Here is a 20,866-nt window from a genome sequence, read left to right as displayed (position 1 = left end):
CAAAAAAGCATTTTTTTACTCTGAAAGTTTCATTAAATCTCCAGATTCTCATTACCCTCAGGCCTGAAGGGCGAAGACATAGTGGGAGGAAATGCAGACGGAGTTCAGAGGATGATGGTAATTTTCTCAGGACCAGGAAGGGCACAGTGAAAATAGATAATACGACCGAAGAGGCGGGTATAACAGAGGGATTTGAACATATGAGGGTGCAGCAGATACCGGCGGTGTGGGGGGAGTACGGCTTTCTTGCAGAGAGCATGATTAGCTTTTTAATGGTGAACGGCCGGGAAGGTGAAGAGGGAAAATGAGGCAGAAGAGCCGGCATAATTTGGAGGGTTCAGTTGCAGTAATGGTGAGACGGCTGCAGCTCAGGGAGAGTGATGGGAGGTTTTTAGCATTTCAAATGTGCAACTCAACAGCCAGCAGATTCACTCTGGGATTTCCACCCGAAAAGTCTCACAGCTTCCCATTAACCACGGCGATCTGGAATCTATCACGGCTGTGGGAGAGCAGAGGAGGCTGCACGGAGGTCATAAATGTATGTGAATGTACAGACGGCTCGAAAAGCACACGTTCCTCAAAGAAAGCACTTTATTTTAAGATTCGTATTATTCCATTCGGCCATTTCAAAGGACGTGTCCCAGCTGTCGAGCCAGTGATAAGTCCTCTGGTTTTAATATCACTCTGGCAGATTAATTCGACTGTACACTCTGTAACAGTGGGGAGACTTTACTTCTCTGCTGTGCCGACAGTTGAAATTTTATTAGGCGTTATCAAACTTTTAGGCCTTTTTTGACTCGTCATTATCTTCCTTTTGCCAACTCGGCGTCTGCCCTTGCAGTTCCTCTCTGTACTTCCTGTCTCATTATTAAAGCTCATTCTAATCATTCTGTACTGAGGAATATATTCAGTACTTTTGCTTCTGCTGGATTTACCTTATTTCGATTTAAACTGTGGCTTCAGTTTGTTGGTATACAGCCGACTTCTCTTCTTTCCCTTTCATGTTTTTTCTCTGTTCTCTTTGTTAATGATTTTTCTGCTTCACCATCTTTCTCTCTCACTCTGCTTTTATAGTTTTTTCCCTGTTTTGACTCCAGACACTCACACATAAAATGCCCAAATATTTGCTTATATCGATATTTGTTCCTTAACCCTTTAAGACCTACCATTAAAACCAAGTCCGCCAGAGCTTATATTATATTTTCACATGCTGTGGAGCCATTTTTGGGAGCATTTCAAGTTGATATACATCAATACGACCATTATATTTTAATAATATGCATGCATTAAGTGCATAGTAATTACATAAATTGCAAAAAAGTACAATAAACTACAAAAAAATTTGAAAATCGTTTTTGTTTTTTTAACATATATTTCTAGTGAGAGAAATTTAAGAGGCTTATCCCTCAAAACTGTAAATACAAAAAAGTTGCACAAACTAGTTTCCCACCACAGGAAATTTATTTTAAGTGTCTTCATAGTTTTATTTTTGAAATACACCAATTTTTGTACACTGCAGGAAAAACGAAAATAAATATTATCATGCAAATTTGCAAAAAAAAGCAGCATGTGCATCAAAATAAACTATTTCCAGCAGTGCAATATGAGTCCTCAGCATCCCAGAAACGACACAGGAAGTCACAAAGTCAAATATAACTTTTAAAAACACCAGTATAGGCTCATGAGGCGCTGATGGTAAAAAACTACATTTCCGCAAAATGACGTCACTTCCGGTTTCGGGCAGGTCATGGCAGACATGCGATAGTTCGCGCTGATGGATGTAGGAAGTGTTACAAACAGCTGATCGGATCGGCAAAGCTGTTTCTGTAATATTATGTTTTTGTTGCTGCAAGTGATTTTTATGTAATTTTTGCAAAGCTGTATGTGGAAGGAAACTGTGACCTAGGACAAGCTGATGGCATAAGATGCAAGTACAACTCCTCCGGTTTCATATGCAAAAAAAATTATTGCGCTAGCTTACGTGGTTGCAGAGCTACCGGGATTTAAAAATAGTTACGCAAAACGGAGCGTGCTGCTCTGACCGGCTTTAAAGGGTTAATATTTGTTAACACTTTGCATACATATAATCTGTCTTTTCTCGTCCCTCTCTGCTTCTCAGTTCCTCTCTTAGCTCCCAGGAACCTGCGTGTCTCAGAGGAATGGTACAATCGCTTCAAGATCAGCTGGGATGTTCCACCGTCGCCCACAATGGGCTACAGGGTCATCTACCAGCCTCTAACTGGTAATTTAAACAATACCAATTATTTCTCCCTAATCTCTCTTTTAGCTCATTTCAAATATTACAGTTTAAGTCCCATCGAGTCCAGACAGTTTTAAGAAATGTTTGCAAACCATAATTCTATAATTTTGTCAATTTTATAAATATGTGGATAAAAACTAAAAGACAGAAATGCTGATGGATGGGGGCAGGCATGCTGAAGGAGTTTCTTACTGTAACAAACCACCAGGGATAAAAATGTAATCCAGTGCTGAAGTGCACATTTGAAACTGTCACTGACACTTAAAATGCCAAACTTTACCTCAGAGGAAGGATCAAAAAAGGATGTTGGTCTTACTTCCTCACCAACGCTGGAGGACTCGGACTGGTTTTTAGTACAATTACCCACACAGTGTACCGAATATGTTTGCAGTAAAATCCTTTAAATAGCTCCAAAACCACAACGTGGTCGAGAAACCGAGTTCAGTGACAGATGAGTGAAAGTGAAGGCAGACAGCTAACTGCAGCTGCTAGCATCTGAGCCGCACCACTAACCCAGTGTAAGGCTCGGAACAATTTAAAGTTTCACCCTCACGCACAGTCTTTGCATTCAGAGAAGAGACCCAAACGTTTTTTATAGAAGGCTGTTAGCATATTTTTCTGTTGTAAAGCTGAGATTTAAACTCAGCAGTCTGCGGGACTGATCTCAGGTGGAGTAAAATACCTGAGCTTTATTCAGCTGTTACCTGGTTCTCATCTCTTTTTTGTTGGGTTTTGTCAAAATAGGATTATGTTAGGAACAAATGAAAATATCCCGGACCTGCTGCACTTCTCACAGCTGTCAGTTTTAACAGTATAGAGGAATGTGAGAGGAAAACTGATATTTTATGCTGCAGCTGAAGCTAATGATGACCTCTGAAGGTGCTCCTTTGTTCTCCTTCTGCTTCACTGACCGTCTACTCATCCTTGACGTGTCTCCTCCATTATCCCACCGCACCCTGCAGCCCCTGGACAAGCCCTGGAAACCTTTGTGGGGGAGGATGTGAACACCATGCTGATCGTTAACCTGCTGAGCGGTACCGAGTACAGCGTCAAGGTCATCGCCTCCTACTCGACCGGATCCAGCGAAGCCCTGACAGGAAGGGCCAAGACCTGTAAGTTCATCATTCATTCCTTTAATTCTATAGTCCCGGTCACACTGAATTAGATACAAATGTGCTGTTTAAGAGCGTCTCTGGACGTTATTACTGTAACAACATAACTCGGGCCCTGTTCAAAGCAGCAAATAACATTAGAGAGCTTTGTGGCCTCCAGTTAAGCTCATTAAGTGTTTCCTCGGTTTAAACCGATGCTCTTCAGCAGTCGTACAACTTTTCTAATTTAATTTTTCAAACCAATATTTCAGTCACTGGAAACTGTTCATGGATCCTTCCAACAGTTTACAGTGTAATCTCTTTTTGTAATGGAGTATGTCTCCATTTTTAATATCACGATATTTTGCAAAAAAAACAATTGTTCTGAAAAACAAAGCAACACTTTTTATTTACTTCAAATCTGATTTCATCTCCATCTAATAAAACTACACCTGCAGATTGTATATATAATGTTTTTACCTGCAGCTTTATTTCATTGCCCCAAACAAATCTCTGCTTGTTGTATTTCGTCTTGAATGTTGCTTTCAACCTTTTTAAAGATTCATTTTTTGCTGACCTTCCTAAACTCCACCAGCTTTAATTAAGAACAGCTGCAGCCTCTTAGTTTATTTCATTTCAATTACAACAGGCAGTCAGACACTTCAGAGGTTGATTCCTAGATACCTGTGCGATGCTCTTAGCAGCAGTCGCAATCTAATTACAGGATATTGTCTTTAAAATTTTGTTATGTTTGTCTTCACTGTAACTATAACCATGATTAAAAGAGTAGGATGAAGGAGTCTTCAGCTGTTGCCTCGTAGCATCCAAAATCCGTCTCTTTTTACTCTGTTATGGATTTATAGTGTTTTACTCTTTAGATGTAAAGTAAGAGGAGCCTCGTATTAACAGACGGGGTTTGTGTTTTCATTGAAATATTTATACCTGCACCTGTTTTGAGTGCAAATTTGGTTTTTTGTTAGTTGTAATCAGAGATGGGCAGTAACGCGTTACTGTAATCCGATTACTTTTTTCAAGTAACGAGTAAAGTAAGGGATTATTATTGCAAAATCGGTAATTAGATTACCGTTACTTTCCCGTAGGAACGCTGCGTTACTGCGTTACTAAAACCGTGATTTCTTTGCGAGAATGTCTCATGACAGTGACATAAGCGAGTGCGCCGTTGGTGACAACAGCTGTGTGCAGATCAACAGTGGATCATATATCGAGTGCAGAGAGAGTATGAGCGTGCAGCGTTTAAAGCGTGGAAGTACTGACCTTACTTTGAGTTTGATTCCATAAAAAGTGACAAAAACATTAGTGTCCATCGTGCGTGGGAAGAAAACTTTTTACAGCGAAAAAAACCCCTAAACTTCCAAGCAAGCGCAACGACGTAATGGGAAACTCACAGAGAAACTCGCGGATTGTTCAACTGACCGCGGCACACCTGCACCAGGGTAAACCTCCGCCTACCCCCAGTCCTGCTTTACAGGTGAAAATAGAGCAACAGGACCGCTGAGTCTTTGACTTTATTTATTTTCTGCTGTGTTTTACTTGCATCTATTTGAAAGAGTGAGTGTAAACACAAAAAATATTTTATTTTATGAGCTGGAATGTGCAGAAAATAGGTTTAAATGTTAAACTAATTTCTTCCAGTCAGAGAATGTTGCAGATAATTAAATGTTTGCTTGATGCATAAAGTTAAAAGATTAAAACTGATAAAACAAGTTTTAAAAAGAGACTTTTCCATTTGATTACATTTTGTATGATGATTATGCAGAAAAAGTAGAATTGGGCTGAAAGATCTATCGCTTTATCACCTCTTCAGGTTGTAAATCGTGTTTTTAAAAAGTAACTAAGTAACTAAGTAATTAATTACTTTTGGAAATAAGTAATCAGTAAAGTAACGGGATTACTTTTTTGGGGAATTAATCAGTAATTAGTTACTGATTACTTTTTTCAAGTAACTTGACCAACACTGGTTGTAATGCACTGATTTCATCAGTCCTTTCAAAAACATGTTAACTGTTTGAATGTTATATCCTATATGCTTTAATGAGGAAGAGCACTGCATCTTCCTCTTACCTAATTCTGCTTTACCTTTATAAAGTGTGATATTCTCTGTGGAGCTGCAGAAGGAGGGATATTCATGTGCGACTTGCTTTATTATTATTATTTTATCTGCAATCTTCATTTTAAATGACTTGTGAATGTGCTGAGAAGTGCATGCACTGCAGCACGTGCATTTTGGCAGCTGGTAGTGTAATTGCGACCATAAAAGCCATGAACATTAACACGCCACTCAGCTGCTTGTTAATGCAAACGTCCACGCAGCCAATCACATTGATGGTGCAGTTAGGGATGACGTGATGGAGAGATGACCTGCTGTTCAAACTGAGCGTCAGAATGAGGAAGGAATGACATTTAAGTGACTCTGAACATTTCGTGCTAGTTGGTGCCTCATGAGTTGGTCTGAGTATTTCAGAGGCTGCTGATTGGCTGGAACTGTCCTTCCCGTAACCATCTCCGGGGTTTTCAGAGGTCAGAGGAGTGAGTGCTTGAGCTGAAATGAAGGCGACAGTAACTTAAACCAGTGTTGCAACATATGCAGAAGAGCATCTCCAAATACACAACACATTGAACCTTGAAGCAGGTGGGCAGCAGCAAACAACACTGCGTGCCACACGCACATTTCTATTGCAACATTCAAATAGTACAATCAGAATCTGACACAAACATGAAAGCATGGATCCGCCTGCCTTGTGCAGGTTGTTCCTCATGGTGGTCTAAGGGTGTGGGGAATCGTTTAAACACTGCACCTCTATGACCACAGTCTACCATCTTCACTGCACTCAAATGGCCTCTACAGTCACCAGATTTCAATTCAACAGAGCACTTTTGGGATGTAGTGTAATGGAAGATCCTCATCATGGATGTGCCGCAACAATCCTATGATGTCAGCTTGGACCGAAATCCCTGAGAAATGTTTCCCGCCCTGGTTAATGGTAGCAAGGCGTACCTGATGTAGAGTGTATTCCACCACTGTGGTGACTAGTCCCAGTTTAACAGGTGGTATTATAAGGAGAACCTAATTATTGTATAAATAAATGCACATGTAAATGCCATATTTGTCAGTATTGATGTTTAAGGGGATTTCATGACCCGGTTATTTAATTTTATAATTGAGCTGAAAAACTCAGCACGTGGCCCCGCCCCTCCCTGAGCCTGGTTCTGCCGGAGGTTAAAAGGGAGTTTTTCCTTCCCACTGTGGCCAAAGTGCTTGCTCACAGGGGGTCATGTGATTGTATGTATTATTCTAGGGTCTACCATACAATAAATAGCCCCTTGAGGCGACTGTATAAATATTACTGAATTGAAAAGAACCAAATATTGCAAAAGCTATGATCGGCACTGACTGGATGTGTCAGACGATCATTATTATTTTTAACTTAAACAACTACTAAAGAAACACAAGAGTAACTGGTTTGTTTTAGCTTTGAAGTAAATGAACTTGACACAAATAACAAACCACTTTCATATTACCTGTGGCACTTTTTGAAAAAAGTCATTTGAAAGTCCAACCTTTTGCTCAATTTTGTATATATATATTTATTTTAATCAAATATGAGTTCAAAATCTATTTAAGAAAATAAAGATAAAAGCAACTATAAACTACAAAGTATACCTTTCCTGCACCGTGATGATTTGCCAATAGACCAGTACATCTTTGCTCTGCTTGTTCTTAATTGTTCTGTTGGCATTTTCTACCCAGGATCATTTATACACCTTGTTATTGGTTTTCTCGGCCCATTCTACCTCTTTGAGTACAAGTGAATAAACAATATCATCTAATCTAATCAGAGAGCAGTCAGACTCCTGCAGGCTCAATATCTTGATATCCATCTGACACCTTTAATGTCGACTCCACCTAATTACATCCCAGTGCTGGAATGAACTGTATGGATTTAAGTTATCTCACTTGTGATGTGGACACTTCCTGGGGCTCTGTGAGTGTGTGGCCTGGTTCAATCAATCACTTGCTTCTCAAGTACAATCATTAGAGTAGGAGCCTGGATTTTCCTCTCCTGCATGATAATTAATCACTTCAGTGCAGACTGGCCTATCGGTGAAATAGCCCTTTTTGAAAGGTCTCTGGTTTGATCTCCATGACAGCCAAAGCATCCAGTGAAAACTGTGTCCTTTTGAAGTGTCCTTGAGCAGGACTCCGAACCTCTACCCTTTCATCCGCTCTCATTGCTCTCTGCGCGAGAGCTCTCGATACAAGTGTCAGCTAAATGCCCGAACACGCAGCTTTAAATGGAGCGTGTCACTTTGCATTGGAGCCACAGTTTCCGCTGCCTGCATGACAATTAAGCACTTCTTGGTTGACTTGAAGGACAAGTTTGGAAGGAAAACGAGGAAAGAAGAAGGGGATGAACTCTGACAAAGATGGAGAGATGGGTTGAGTCGAAAAGAGAGCAAGATGATGAGGCCAGTGGGATCCCAGGAGGTGAATGGAGCATCTGTCATATTGCTCACCAGCATGTTAATGAAGCCAATGGACCAGCAGAGCTTAGTGGGCTGATGTGTCAATGTCACGCAGAGGACGAGTATCATGGTCGTTGTGGCAAAAAGAAGAATGACACTCCAGGTTATCTGCTTACACTCGTATACCTAAAGGTTTATGAAAGAAATACCCCAGAAAAAATGTTGTATATGGCCTTTAATGCTTATTGCAAGGATGCAGCGAAAGGTTACTTGTTGTGAAATACTCAAAATTTAAGTTTTAAGTTCAAGAATTTCAAAAGTAAAGCAGTGATTTAGAAGTAAAGCATGAAACAATCAAAGCGTGTTGAAAGCCACAGAGTGGCCATACTCCGGACACATGAGGGATCACTGAGGTTGTCCTTCCCTCCTGGATCGGCTGGAGCTTTCTTTAGGTGCCTTCACAGGTTTGACAAATGTCCAGCTGGGATAACCACATTTACTCAGCAACGTCTTGCTCTCCTGCTTCCCTGGCCACTGTGTCTGTGGGGATGGTGTTCGATCTGTATTGTAGCGTCCTGATGGCGCCCAGTTTGTGCTCCAGTGGATGTAGGTTTACGGTACGCATCAGCTTTTAAATGTCCCCCACTACTGATGGAAATCTCAGTCTAAGAAGGCTAACCTGCCACTTTTCATATCCTCCCTGATGAATTTGATGTGTCGGTCCCCTGAGTTAATGTGATCCCTGAATTTTGGTCGTCCTGAGATTTGATTTTCACCCACATACCTGAACCAATGACTCAGTGGGGTTCCACTGTTTCCATGTAGAAGTTGGCCACAATGGGTGAAACTGGGGAACTCATGGCACATCCACCCACCCACCCGTCCACCATCTCATAGTTATTCTTGTCACACAAATTGTTTTTGTGCTCTAATCAGCTGTTCAAGCCTTTTCACAGTGAAATCGAATCTTACTTTAATGAATTTACATCAAATATCAATCTACTGGTAACAATCTGAGCGACTCGATATTAAGGGAACAACCAGAAACATTATGACCGAAGCTTCCTGCACATACAGATTGTGTGGCATTTAGAAAAGTGCAGCTGTTTGGAGACGGGCTCTCTCTGCGAAACAGAGCCTGAGAAACTGACATATTTTGCATCTTAAAAGATACTAATTAGTAAAATAAAGCTGATGACCTAATCGTTAATGTTTCCATGTCTCATGAATGTTGCGCATTAGATACTTTTTCCATTGCAGTGGGAGCACGTTGGGCAGGCTAACGTAGCTCTTTATATCTAACTCTTTACAGGTGATCCTGCATCCTTTGTTAGGATATGTCTCCAGTGCTCGGTTTGCTTGAACATATCTGTGAGCAGCATGTATGTGCAGAATATAAGTTTCCTGAAGAGCCTCATTGTAGTTTTTACAAGACAAAGAAGCAGCTGCTTTACATCCATCTGAGCTCCTTTAACTCGCAGGGAGTGTGAGCGTCTCTGCCCAGCACGACAGTCTGAGGTCAGTCTGCTTGTAAATGGTGCATTGCTCTTTTGGGGGTGGGAGTGAGTAACTGCCCAAATGAATAAGCATCATGGGTTTTTGTTAACGAGTGTGGGCGAGATGGAGTCTGAATGTGCCGCATCAGCAGAAACGGAAACGCTGCGCTGGATTGTCGTGGTGAAGTGGGACCACTGAATCAAAGTTACTGCTGATGATTCTCAACATTTTCCTCTGTGTGAAATTTACCAGTAATTCCTGTCGAATATTGGCAGATTATCAGTAGTAGCAAATTCAAACAGCTGGAGTGTTTTGCCTCCCGCTGCCTTTACTGTGTCGACATATATGTAGAGATGCTGACTTAAGAATCCCTTTGCGTCTCCTCATTAAATCACTTGCTGAGAGGTTTGCAGGAATATTATGCAGGGATACATTATGCATTTGTATGAAGTTCACAATAATGCAGATTAGATATTTGGCTCAACTGGAAATGTTCTGTTTTGTCAGAGGGAATGATACTGAGCTGTACAGGCCATTACCAGCTCACAGAGACACGCATGCTAATGTTCTTCAGCTGGGAACAAGAGCTGCTTTCAAACATCGCACCATAAAAGCGCATACATACCATTTGCATAAACAGAGTGTGTGTGGGTTTGTTTGTGCGTGTGTGCATAAGCCAGACTTCTGAAGCAAAGACAGTGCAGCTACATTTCTGTGTGTCTGTAAATAACTTCAAGAAAGTGCACTTTGGTGTCCTTGAAACCAACTGGCCAGAGACTTTTGCATCTGCCGTGTGGAAACAGGATGCCGTGTGGTTCCTCAGATGTGAGCTGAGTGCTGTTAAACATATATATAGCTTTGCTCTTATGGCAGTATAGAGAGGAATGCTTACAAGTTTATAATGCACATTTTTAGGCTTCCAGAAAGGTTTAGTTTTATGTCTCAATGCTGCTTTTGTTCGTGTCCAGACTCATGACATCAAAACTCGTAGCCTCCGCCACAGCTGACTGTAGGAGAATAGCAGAGACATCAAATTACATTAAAATGTCCAATAATACAGCTGTCACTGACCCACATCACATCTGTTCTAAGACTAAGAGATCTGAGACAGATTTTAGCTTTAGTTTTTGGAAATATCTTATCATGTTCGGTTCAATTTAAATCTAAATAACTTTCTAAATAATTAAGTTTCTAAATAACGAGAGCAAATGTTAGATATGTACTGAAACCTCCACAGCTAGTCGGGGGCTCCTGGTGTGAGGAGGCTGCTGCTTGTCTGATTGGTGAAATGTTCTTGGTGCATGCCATGAAGAGGCTCACGGTGCTGTGATGTCATTGTTCCAGTATTAATAAGAGATGTTTAAAGTTGGTAGAGAAATATGTTTACTGCAGAAACCCCACATTCCTGAGCTGCAGCTCTTCATTCACTGAACCAAAGCAGTCGTTGAGCATTTAGTTCTTTTTGTAAAACTCAAACACGGTGCTCCGAGTGACAGATTCAAGAATGGAATTTGGAAATAACGTCTGGGCCCGTAAATATCTGCTCTGCAAGTAAAAACACCTTTTCTGTTTCCCTGCAGTGTACCTGGGCGTGACTAACCTGAGTACCTATCAGGTGAGGATGAACGGGCTGTGTGCCCAGTGGCAGCCTCACCGACATGCCAGCGCCTACAGAGTGGCCCTGGAGTCGGCGGTTGGTGAGTGCAGTGATGGCAGCGTGATTTTAAAGGTGGTTTTATTCCTTCTGTGTGATGTTTTGCTCGTACTCCCATCTGTACTGTGTACGTAAGCAAATGAAGGTCAGCCTGAGGCGTTTGTTGCATCATGTAAGTAAATATTTCTCAGTATTAACATTTTAAACTTATGAACCTGTTCTCATCATGAAGGTTTGTAGTTATTATATTTGCAAGTGGGATTCCTTTCATCCCAGTATCTCTGCTTGACTACGTGCACAATCTCAAGCTGCTAAAAAAGACTCGTTTGTAGGTGGTGGAAGATCTGTCAGCACGTTGGACGGTTCCAGTGTTTGTGCCAAGCTTCGTAGGCACACCAAGGAAACACATTTCTGATCTCTCGTTCTGAATTAGGGAAAGACATTGTGCATGTATTTTATTAATGTTTTAAGGTTAGATTATTGAGAAGTATTTACAGCTTTGTTTGCAGATATTTAAGATACAGCTGTGTGAACATGTGAACCCCAAACATCCAGGTCACACGTATGGATACAACACAGAGCAGTTTGGATTTCTTTGTCCTTAATAAGCACACAGTCTCACGGCGCACACCTGGAAGAAGAAAAAACGAACTCTGTGCTCTGTTGGAGGAAGAAGGCCTGCTCTTTGAAACTGTGAAGCACCGTGGAGGGAGCGTCCCGAATCGGGGCTCATTTGGCACCTTGGGGCACGGATGCCTTCCAATGACTTGGAGAGCAATAAATTTCAAAAATGTGTCAAGAAATTTCAGAGGAGAATGTCAGGGAATCAGCCCGTGACCTGAAACAAATAAATCGAAACCATAATGATTAAAAAAGAATACAAAAGGTCCCAACATTAACCCAGCTGAGACGATGCAGCAGACCTCGAGTGTGCTTTTTCAATCAAACCGTCCCACAAGTGCCGATGACCCGGAACCCTTATATAGGAGTTCTCCTCATTGTTGTGCGAGTTTTATGAGCCATGAGAAGAAATGGTTGCTGCTGTTGGAGCTAAATTCAAAGGTTCGCTACCTTCTCCCACCCTGCACGTGATTCCTCAGTCTGTCCTGTTTAGACATGAAAATGACTCGGATGAAGATCTCACCGTTCTCCTCCATATTTATATAAAGCTCCTATAAACACTGTTAAAACAAAACATGTCAAGTAATCTGGAAAAATCTTGCCAATAAGCTTGTGTACCAGATCAATATTCGATTATCTTTGTGTGCCTGCAAAGCTTGGCACAAACACAAACGCTTGGCTTTACAGTGGGAGTCACTGAATCAAGAAAAACCTGCTTGCACATATTTTAAATACACAATACGCTAAATTTTCAGTGTGAATTCACAAACATTTTGCTGCTATATGTTTGGAGATGTTTGCAAATGCGATATCAGTGCAAACGTGCGAATCTGAACTCTTCTCCCATCATGCTGCTGGCTTTGGATTAAGGCGAGGAGTTAAACGTGACAGTGCATCGCTTTAGCATTTACAGAATACTGCATGCGTAACTGTAATTCTTCCCATCAAACTCCTACGCTGCATATCCAGTGCAGTAGGAGAGCAGCCTCATTCATACTCACATGCTTTCATCAGTAGGAGTTTCAGTATGTAGCTGAAGCAGAGGGTCCAATTTTCTGAATCCCTAAGCAGCCGGAGATGACAAAGATATTGTTGTATCCCATCGGAGACGTGCTGACACTTTAAAGGTTTAGCTGTACAATCAGACACTGTGCCGCTCTGTAGAAAAGGAAGTCTTACGGATCACAGCACGGGTGACATTTACATTTGCTGCACGAGGTAAAATAAAGCGAACAAAAAAGACAAAAGGTCGCGATTACGGCTGCCGAGCGAGGAGATGTGCTTGTTACAGCAGTGACAGTAATTATGCCCTGTTGTGTCTATTCTCAGATGTAAACTTTAAGGAGGGGGAAGGAAAAAGTACAGTTATTTTCTTCTTATGAAGTTTTCTGTTGAAGTTTTGGTTGCACCTGCAACTTCTTTCCTCTGATTGTGACAATATATTTTTTTAAAACAATAAAAACTGAACTGCTTCTATTTAGAGTTCATTATGTGTGGGAGTGTGAAGAAGAAGAAGAAGTCAGTGCGCGCGTAAACGGCAATCAAGCCGTGCATCCCAGCGTTAGCTTGAAGTGTGCCGAGACTCTGGCAAATTCAACAGATACGTTCTGCTTGCAGAAACGTGTTTTTGTTTATAGCCCACCGCTGACGTTCGTTTAACTAGACTGTCAGCTAATTAACTTTAGTGTCATGCTAAATTATGCCTGCATCGTTAAACATAATAATATAAGCTAGGTGGCTGTAGTGGCTCAGTAGTACGTGGTTTATGTATGTATAGCAAGCAAAAGCCCCCGGGTTTGATCCCAGGAGGAGACGCAAACCCCTCGGCGGGGGGGGTCTCGAAAGGGAACCCAGAGTATAAATCTGCCAAACATCAAACATGCGACAGTACCTGCTGTGGCGAGGCCTTGTGAATAAGGAAGCAGCAAAAGTACAAAGGTGTCTGCACGTGTGAGTAATAATAATAAATGCCCTTGTTTTTACGGTGAGATTATACTTTTAGACGCGCAACAGAAGGAAAAGCACCTTTAATTTTTTATGTTATTTGCACTTTGGCAGTAAAAAGCGTCGTGCAGCTCTACAAAGTTTGATTCAGGATAGGCCGACATGTCCACACATCCTGCTTCTGCCAAAGGTTTCTTCCAAGTGCTTGCTTATAGGGGTCCATTTGACTGTTGGGGTTGTCTCTGTGTTACTGTAAGGTTTACATTACCAGGTAAAGTGCTTTGTTTAGGTTGGTGCAGAACTTTTATAACTGCAGTTGATTAAGACTGGAACAAACAAACAAGGATCATTCCACCTTTCATTAATACATGCACCGTACAAACAAATTCAGATTTACAGGAAGACATGTCCTCTCGGTGGAAGTCAGATGTAAAGCTTATAAGTAGCAGCTAGTTGTGCAGCTAGTTGTGGTTCTCTGTTGCTTCTTGCTTCTTACCCTGACTTTGGTGCTGTGATGATCCCTAAAAATAAAAATCTAATAATATCTAAAAACATGATCAAGGATTACAAGATTCCCACAGAGAGTGGGCATTCTTGCTAACAGTGTAGAAGTTCTCCAAATGCATATTTAAAGGAACGGTTTTCTAATACATGGTTCACCTATGATCCTTTTCTAAATGGAACCAAGTAGATCGTGTCCTTATAATCAGATATAATATGTCCACTAAAATCCTGCGTTTGTCCCTTACATCCCTCACAAACATGTCTTTATTTAGAATTCCTCTTTAGCTCTGCACTTCCTCCACTACAGAACAAATTGGCTGCAAGGCCTTATTACAGCATTTTGATTGGCCGTCAGTAATGGTCCCCAAACCAATATTAACTTGATGTTCTAGGAAGAAAAACAGCCACATGGCGACAGCAGATACACTTTCACGTTACCTCCAGTGTCTGTTAAACTCTCCTGAAACTCTCTGCAATTTATTTATGAACTGATGAACTTTAATGTGTTCGTTCGTCAGCTGCCAAACAGGCCACTGCACCAAAGTCACCTCTGTGAAGCAGCCGTATGCTTATAAAAGTCATTTCCTCAGTTATGATTCTGTGCAGCCACCAACAAAAACAATAGTTCTTTGTCTGACACTGAGAACACGTCCAAATAGCATCAAACAACAGATGGTCTGGCCCTGAATCGATTTTAAACATCCACCACTCAGTCAGCACCTCAAAGCTAAGACTAACTTTTAATACAGCCGTCATCCACCAAATAGGAAAGTAATAGCTGTTATTCATCACCTTTAGGCGTCCAGCAATAACACTGGCGTCATTAACGTCACATAAAAGGCACAAATTCCCCCGTGTCTCCTCGGGGAGATCCAATGTGTTGGTTCTCTCAACACACAATGAAGCTAAATAATGACTTATGTTAGAACAGCTGGTAAATAATTACACCTGCTGCTGAGAATGGGGGAAATGTGTGATTATCCTGTTTTATTATTGAACAGGCTGGAATTTAAAGGGAATGGAGGGAGGTAAATGTAGGGAATAGGGTATAGAAAGAAAGACAGAGTGTAAAGTGTGTTTTCATACATCCTCCTGCAGGACAGAAGGATTTACCATGTTCAGCTAGAATTTACAGAAACAACTCTTTGATCTTTTCCTGCACAGGATCCATTCTTCACCCTTATTATGGTCTTATCCCAGTTTAGCTACACAGGAATGTTGCGGTGCATTTAGGCGTCTCATAGGTTCCTCTGCCTGATGACTCCCTCACAGCTCGAGCTTCCAGCCAATGTGATTAAATCATGTCACAGATTATATGCAGTATTACTCATAGCGGCACTTCTGGCATGGATTCTGAGGGATTGAACTCGATTTGATGATGCCTGAGGAAAAAGGAGCATTTATGGGTTCAGTGACCTTCGGTGCAGAGGTGGCGAACTCCAGGCCTCGAGGGCCGGTGTCCTGCAGGTTTTAGATCTCACCCTGGGTCAACACACTCAATCAAATGATTGGTTCATTACCAGGCCTCTGGAGGACTACAAGACATGTTGAGAACTTAATTTAGCCAAATAAATCAGCTGCGTCCTGCTGCTGCTGCTCACATTGGTTTGATTCACTTGACTTGACTTAAACTGAGATTTTTCCACCCATACACTCCCACCTGTGTAGTTTCGTGGTGAGCTTGTCCCATTATCTTTGCACTCGATGCCTCTTTAAGTCATTAAAATGTTCCACCAGTTCCCTGTAGTGAAGTAAATGCTTGGTGTTTCATGGATAACAGGTTTTTCTTGGTGCATGTGCATGCACTTGCTTTTATTTCTGCATGTGACAAATACAGAATCATTTTTGAGAAAGATAAAGATGTTCTTTGTACTTTTGTTGCAGGCAGCCAGAAGCAGGAGACGAGACTGAGCGGGGGAGCGAGCAGGCACTGTTTCAACAACCTGAAGCCCAACATGCAGTATAAGATCAGCATCTACGCTCAGCTGCAGGACGGGACCGAAGGGCCTGCAGTCACCACCGCTGAGAAGACACGTAAGGACCTGAGCTTTGAACACACGTGTCATTCACATGTTGCAGGTCGAGGTGCACTGCAGTTCCACGACTGGATTTCTCCTGCTGCTGCTATTTTAAGATCACTGCACAGAAGCCTCGTTTACATTTACACTTGTGTGTCTCTGTGTGTGCTGGGTTGCTTCCACTCTTTCAAATTGGGCACACTTATATATTGCATGCCATTGCACAAGATCTTAATTTCTGACGCCAGTGGCCAACGTTTATCTGATGCCAACGTGTCCATTTATCCCCGGCTAAATATTCAACAACAGTGTAATGAGGAGCTAAAAGGCTTTTAAGAGTGCAAATATTTCACAGTAAATGCATTTGTTGAGGGTTTCTCCACACCCCCAGAAACTCTTGAAATCAATGCCTCAAATAAGCTTAAAGATTTATTTTTAAATCTTAAAACGTTGATACTTTTCAGAATATAACGAATCGTGTTTTGTGATGCCAAAGTTTAAAATGTAAAACGTGGTCTCCAGGTTGCTGACAGCTGCTGCCGTGTGTATTTTGGGCAGAAGGTTTTTCCAACTTGGCTTTGTGGGACTCAAAGCAGTGATCGCCAACACAGGACTGAGTCAGGCAGCTCCAACAAGGCAGGCTGCAGCAGTCCCCTACATTTATTCAGCAGTTGCAGATACAGACAAAGAATAGTTTGCATTAATGTAAACACAGCAAACAGCTGGTGTAGAGAGAGCACGTGGGAATTCATGTAGTTTCATTGAGTTCTGATTGGTTATGTTGGTCGTTCATCATGTCTCTGGAGAAACAAAAGAAATCCACTGACAACAGCTGTGCTGCAAATATTTATTGTAATCGTCAATATCAGCCTAAAATTTCACGATCCCTACATGACCTTTGTGTGGAGACTGGCCACTTTTATTTCTGATAGGGATGCATGTGTGTAGTATTTCCATTTAGTGTGAGACAAATGTTTCAGAGCAGGCGCTCTGTTCTTTTTCTTATTTGTGTGTTCTATGAGAGAACTAATGTGTACGACCGTAATGCCGTCGCTCAGTCATTCTCGGGCTCGTTTATTTCGACCACAAACAGAGGACTGAAAACTTTGGCTGCCTCTAAGGTTGTCAGATCTGCAGCCAATTTGAAGCTGAAAAACTGGGAAATCCTGTAAACTGCTTTTTGATGTGCAGCGTTTCGCACAAACCCACTCGTGCACTCACCGCCGACACATCCAGAAGTACTTTGCCTCCTCCATTCGATCTGCCAAACGCCCGTTTTAAAAGCGCCCTTACATGTGTCATAATAACAATATAGCAGAAGCACACGGCGGGGAAACACACACACAATTATACACAAACTGCTGTCAGCTGTCATCGGTTTAAGAAGAAGCCCGGTCCGGGCTGGGAGGACGATCACGTCATTTTCAACATAAAACATCTTTTATCCTCGCCGGAGCGCCGAGTGCTGAATCCTCTTCCTTTTCAGGATGAGCCTTTTGTTCTGCAGCAGCAGCCCCAAACACTAATCAAGACCCACTGTCTGGAGACGGGAGGGTGACGGGGTGGGTGGGCTGTTGTTTTATTTTCAATGAGGCCCGTGTGCAGTAAATTCACTACTCGCTTTAGTTACGTTCAGCTGTATTCAACACTTTAATCACCAGCTTCACTGCAGAGATGAAGAAGTTTTAATCAACTGCTTTGAGAGCGCACACACGTCAGCGTGTCTCACGTGTCACTTTATAAGATCCACCGTGTGTTGAAGAAGCGCTCGAGATCACAGCCAAAGCTGCGCGACGGTGCAGCTTTAATAACGAGTCGACCAAATAACTGGATACAGGTTTGTTTTCAGTCAGCACAGCTGCCAGCAGCCGTGCTGTGAGACTCACAGGGTTCCAGATGGATGCAGATATGTGCGTGCTGTTTTATCTGTTTTCCATTGTTATTGCAGCAATAACAGTATTGATTTAGTAACGGCACTTGATTAGTACAATCAGCAGGGGGTATAAAAAATACAATAAAATGGATAAAATAAAAGTTTTTGGAACTGCAGGCAAACTCAGTTTCTGATAAATAAAAATGGCGACGCCCTGCTGATGAGAAGTTATTTGGCTAACCTCCATTCCTGGTTGTTTCCTCTGCACTGTGTTCAGTGCTGCTCTGAGTTTTACAGTGCAGGTGATGATCACTGGAGGTCCTGCTCTGCTCTCATCTATGTGCACATTTGCAGTTTCAGCTCAGACCCACAGACCAACTTTTACTTTGAGCACTTTTATTGTTCCTGAGGTCGCCGTGAGTAAACTCAGAGGTGAGCAGCCTGTTTCCTTTGCCAACTGTCTGCAGTGCACTGAAGTGAAGTGAGAATGACGAGCCGGGAGAAAAGCATAGTTCAGAGGCGGCACGGAGACGAGAACCCGCAGAATTGAAAACGAGACAAAGAAAATATCCAGAGATACAAGAAAGAATGTTCCCTCCTCGAAGCTAAGCAGACATTTGTTTGCTTGAAGCTGCTCCCCTCTGTACCGCAGCTCTGCAGTGAGCCTCCACAATGATTTATTGCTTTGTTTTGATGCAAATGAAAGCCAGAGCCTTTCCTCCAAATGACTATCCCCATCGCTGCAGGCAGCCACTACTGAATGCTCCCTACCTGCCATCACAAGTAATTCTCAGCCTCAGGTAGCTGATTTACTGCCTAAACAGCGCTGAGTGCATAAAACGCACAAAGACGCTCAAAGACACACGTAGAATACAGGCAGGAAGTCGAAGGCAGAGACAGTGGGAGTGCGCGTTGGACCGCAGCTAACACTGTGATCAGTGCAGCAAATTATACATGAGCTGAATGTAGTTACTGTACACGTTTGGGCCATACGTGAGCGCTCTGTGCAGTTTCACCGCGTGTTTCACTCAGGGTCATGTGGCACACGAGGGTTGTTTTGTTATAGTTACAGGCTGTCACATCCTCATGTGTTTGTTTGTTCTGCAGTACCTGTCCCGACCCCACCACCCACCAAGCCCCCGACCACCACGCCTCCACCCACAATCCCTGCTGCCAAGGAAGGTAGGAGAGCAGTTCTAATACTGTTATTGATCGTCTCATCTTTCGATCTCTTTGTGTTGATGTGTTTTGGTGACATCAGGCTGCATCCAAACAGCTTCTTTTATTTATTTCTTTTGCTCAGTTTTCAGTAAATATGTATAAATATTTATGTATTCTAGTTTGACTTGTTTGTTTTTATGAAACGTTTTGCATAACCAGCTTTGATATTCTGATTTGTAGTAGGAGACCTTTTATTATTTTACAGGTGTGCAGTCAGATATGTCAGCGGCCCCCAGCCCCCGGTACCAGTCCGTGAGTCGTTCGGTACCGGGCTGCGAGATTTGAGGCTCGGGTGTGAAATTTCTGGTTTTCAGAGTTTTTATCGTTAACTTGGTTTCCCTGGGTTTTATTGTGTCTTATTTTGAAATAAATATTTACGCGTTACCATAGCGACCAGAGAGCATTAAGGGGCAGAGAGGAGGACGTTACTCTCAATGTTGTTGGTGCATTTCAGGAGGACGCTGCTAATAACGTTACACAATTACACAGTACATCCACGTTTACTATTATATTTACAGAGACAGTTTTTGTCGTATTATTTTATTTTGTTGTATTTATCCGTGAAGATTAAACCGGCCTGTGGCCGCTGTGATATGTGACACACTGTCTGGCACGATGACTTTTTCTTTATTAACATGACTGAAGTCCAGGCACTAACGTTTTGTACAATTCACTTGATAAGTGGAGGACAGTGGGTGGATAGACTGTACTGTAGTATTTTATGTGTGGACTGTGTACCACGATTGGACGAAGCCTGGCTGAGTCTGGAAAGTGAAGCCAGAGGCTCGAAGAGGCTTTTCGGGGACCTGGTGGTGTTTCAGCTGCGCCCCCACAGACAGCTGTTCAGAGACTCCCGCTTCACTCACCATCCTCTCAGTTCACAATAATTCAGCTGTTAGGTGCTGTGATTGTCAGTGTCACATCTCTCCACCTATCAGACCCACAAAGTGCTGCACAAGCCAGTTACATTATCACACAGCAAAGACGATGGTTTTGTAACCTGGTAACAAGAGTTTGAGATAAGTTCACGAGCTCTTTCCTCATCTGGCAGCCATAGTTACCAGTTACCTTTATTTACTTCTTACATAATCTTACAATGTGGAGAATGGATCTTTGAAAGGCAGAATCTTCATTCACTGCACTTATTATGAGATTTCTCGTTTAAGTTAAATATAATCTCTCTGTACTTGACACGAGCTTTAAATAGGCTGCCAGACGCATTCAGGCCGAGCGTTAAATGATGCACTTAATCTTCAATTTAAGGCCAACTGTTGCCTTTTTCACTCGGTGCTTTGTTTGTTTCCTCGTGTGGACGACATTGAATAGTTGTACACTCCACTGGAGCGCCGTCAGAATAATAGCATCGCGTGAATGTGAATGAATGTCAAAGATGTAATGAAGAATATTCTCAACGAGTCTAAATGATGACTGCAATTAACGCAGAACTGCAGCTTCCACACAGCCACAAGACACTAGAGCCATTACAGCTAAAGAACTATAAAGTACGACATAATCAGCCCGAGGAATTCAGTGTGCGGATAGCTCTGAACATTAGTAAGGGAAGCTTCATTTTACCATGGAAATGTCTTCATATCAGACAACACTGCAGATCACCCTCATCCTCACAATGTGAGAGTGTCTCAGGTCAGGTTTTATCCTCAGATCATCTTTGCTGGGACAGAAAACATGTATATCAAT

At 42.1% G+C, this 20,866-nt stretch overlaps 1 protein-coding gene across 3 annotated transcripts in view; it reads left to right on the top strand.

The window, feature by feature from the left end:
- Nucleotides 1-20,866, top strand: part of col14a1b (collagen, type XIV, alpha 1b) — a 170,480-nt gene that overhangs the window by 103,200 nt on the left and 46,414 nt on the right. For all 3 annotated transcript variants that reach the window (XM_085445109.1, XM_085445108.1, XM_085445107.1), the window contains exons 21-25: nt 2,120-2,242; nt 3,223-3,372; nt 10,914-11,030; nt 15,941-16,090; nt 19,055-19,129. In XM_085445109.1, the coding sequence (XP_085301235.1) occupies nt 2,120-2,242; nt 3,223-3,372; nt 10,914-11,030; nt 15,941-16,090; nt 19,055-19,129 (615 nt within the window). The remainder of the gene's footprint in view (nt 1-2,119; nt 2,243-3,222; nt 3,373-10,913; nt 11,031-15,940; nt 16,091-19,054; nt 19,130-20,866) is intronic.

Source organism: Copadichromis virginalis, linkage group LG22 (assembly GCF_057382275.1).
Source record: "Copadichromis virginalis isolate Kocher_CV1m ecotype Utaka linkage group LG22, C_Virginalis_male_GT1.1, whole genome shotgun sequence".
Lineage (NCBI taxonomy): Eukaryota > Metazoa > Chordata > Actinopteri > Cichliformes > Cichlidae > Copadichromis > Copadichromis virginalis.
Note: the sequence above shows the minus strand (reverse complement) of the source record. Positions and strands in the feature narration are given on the sequence as shown.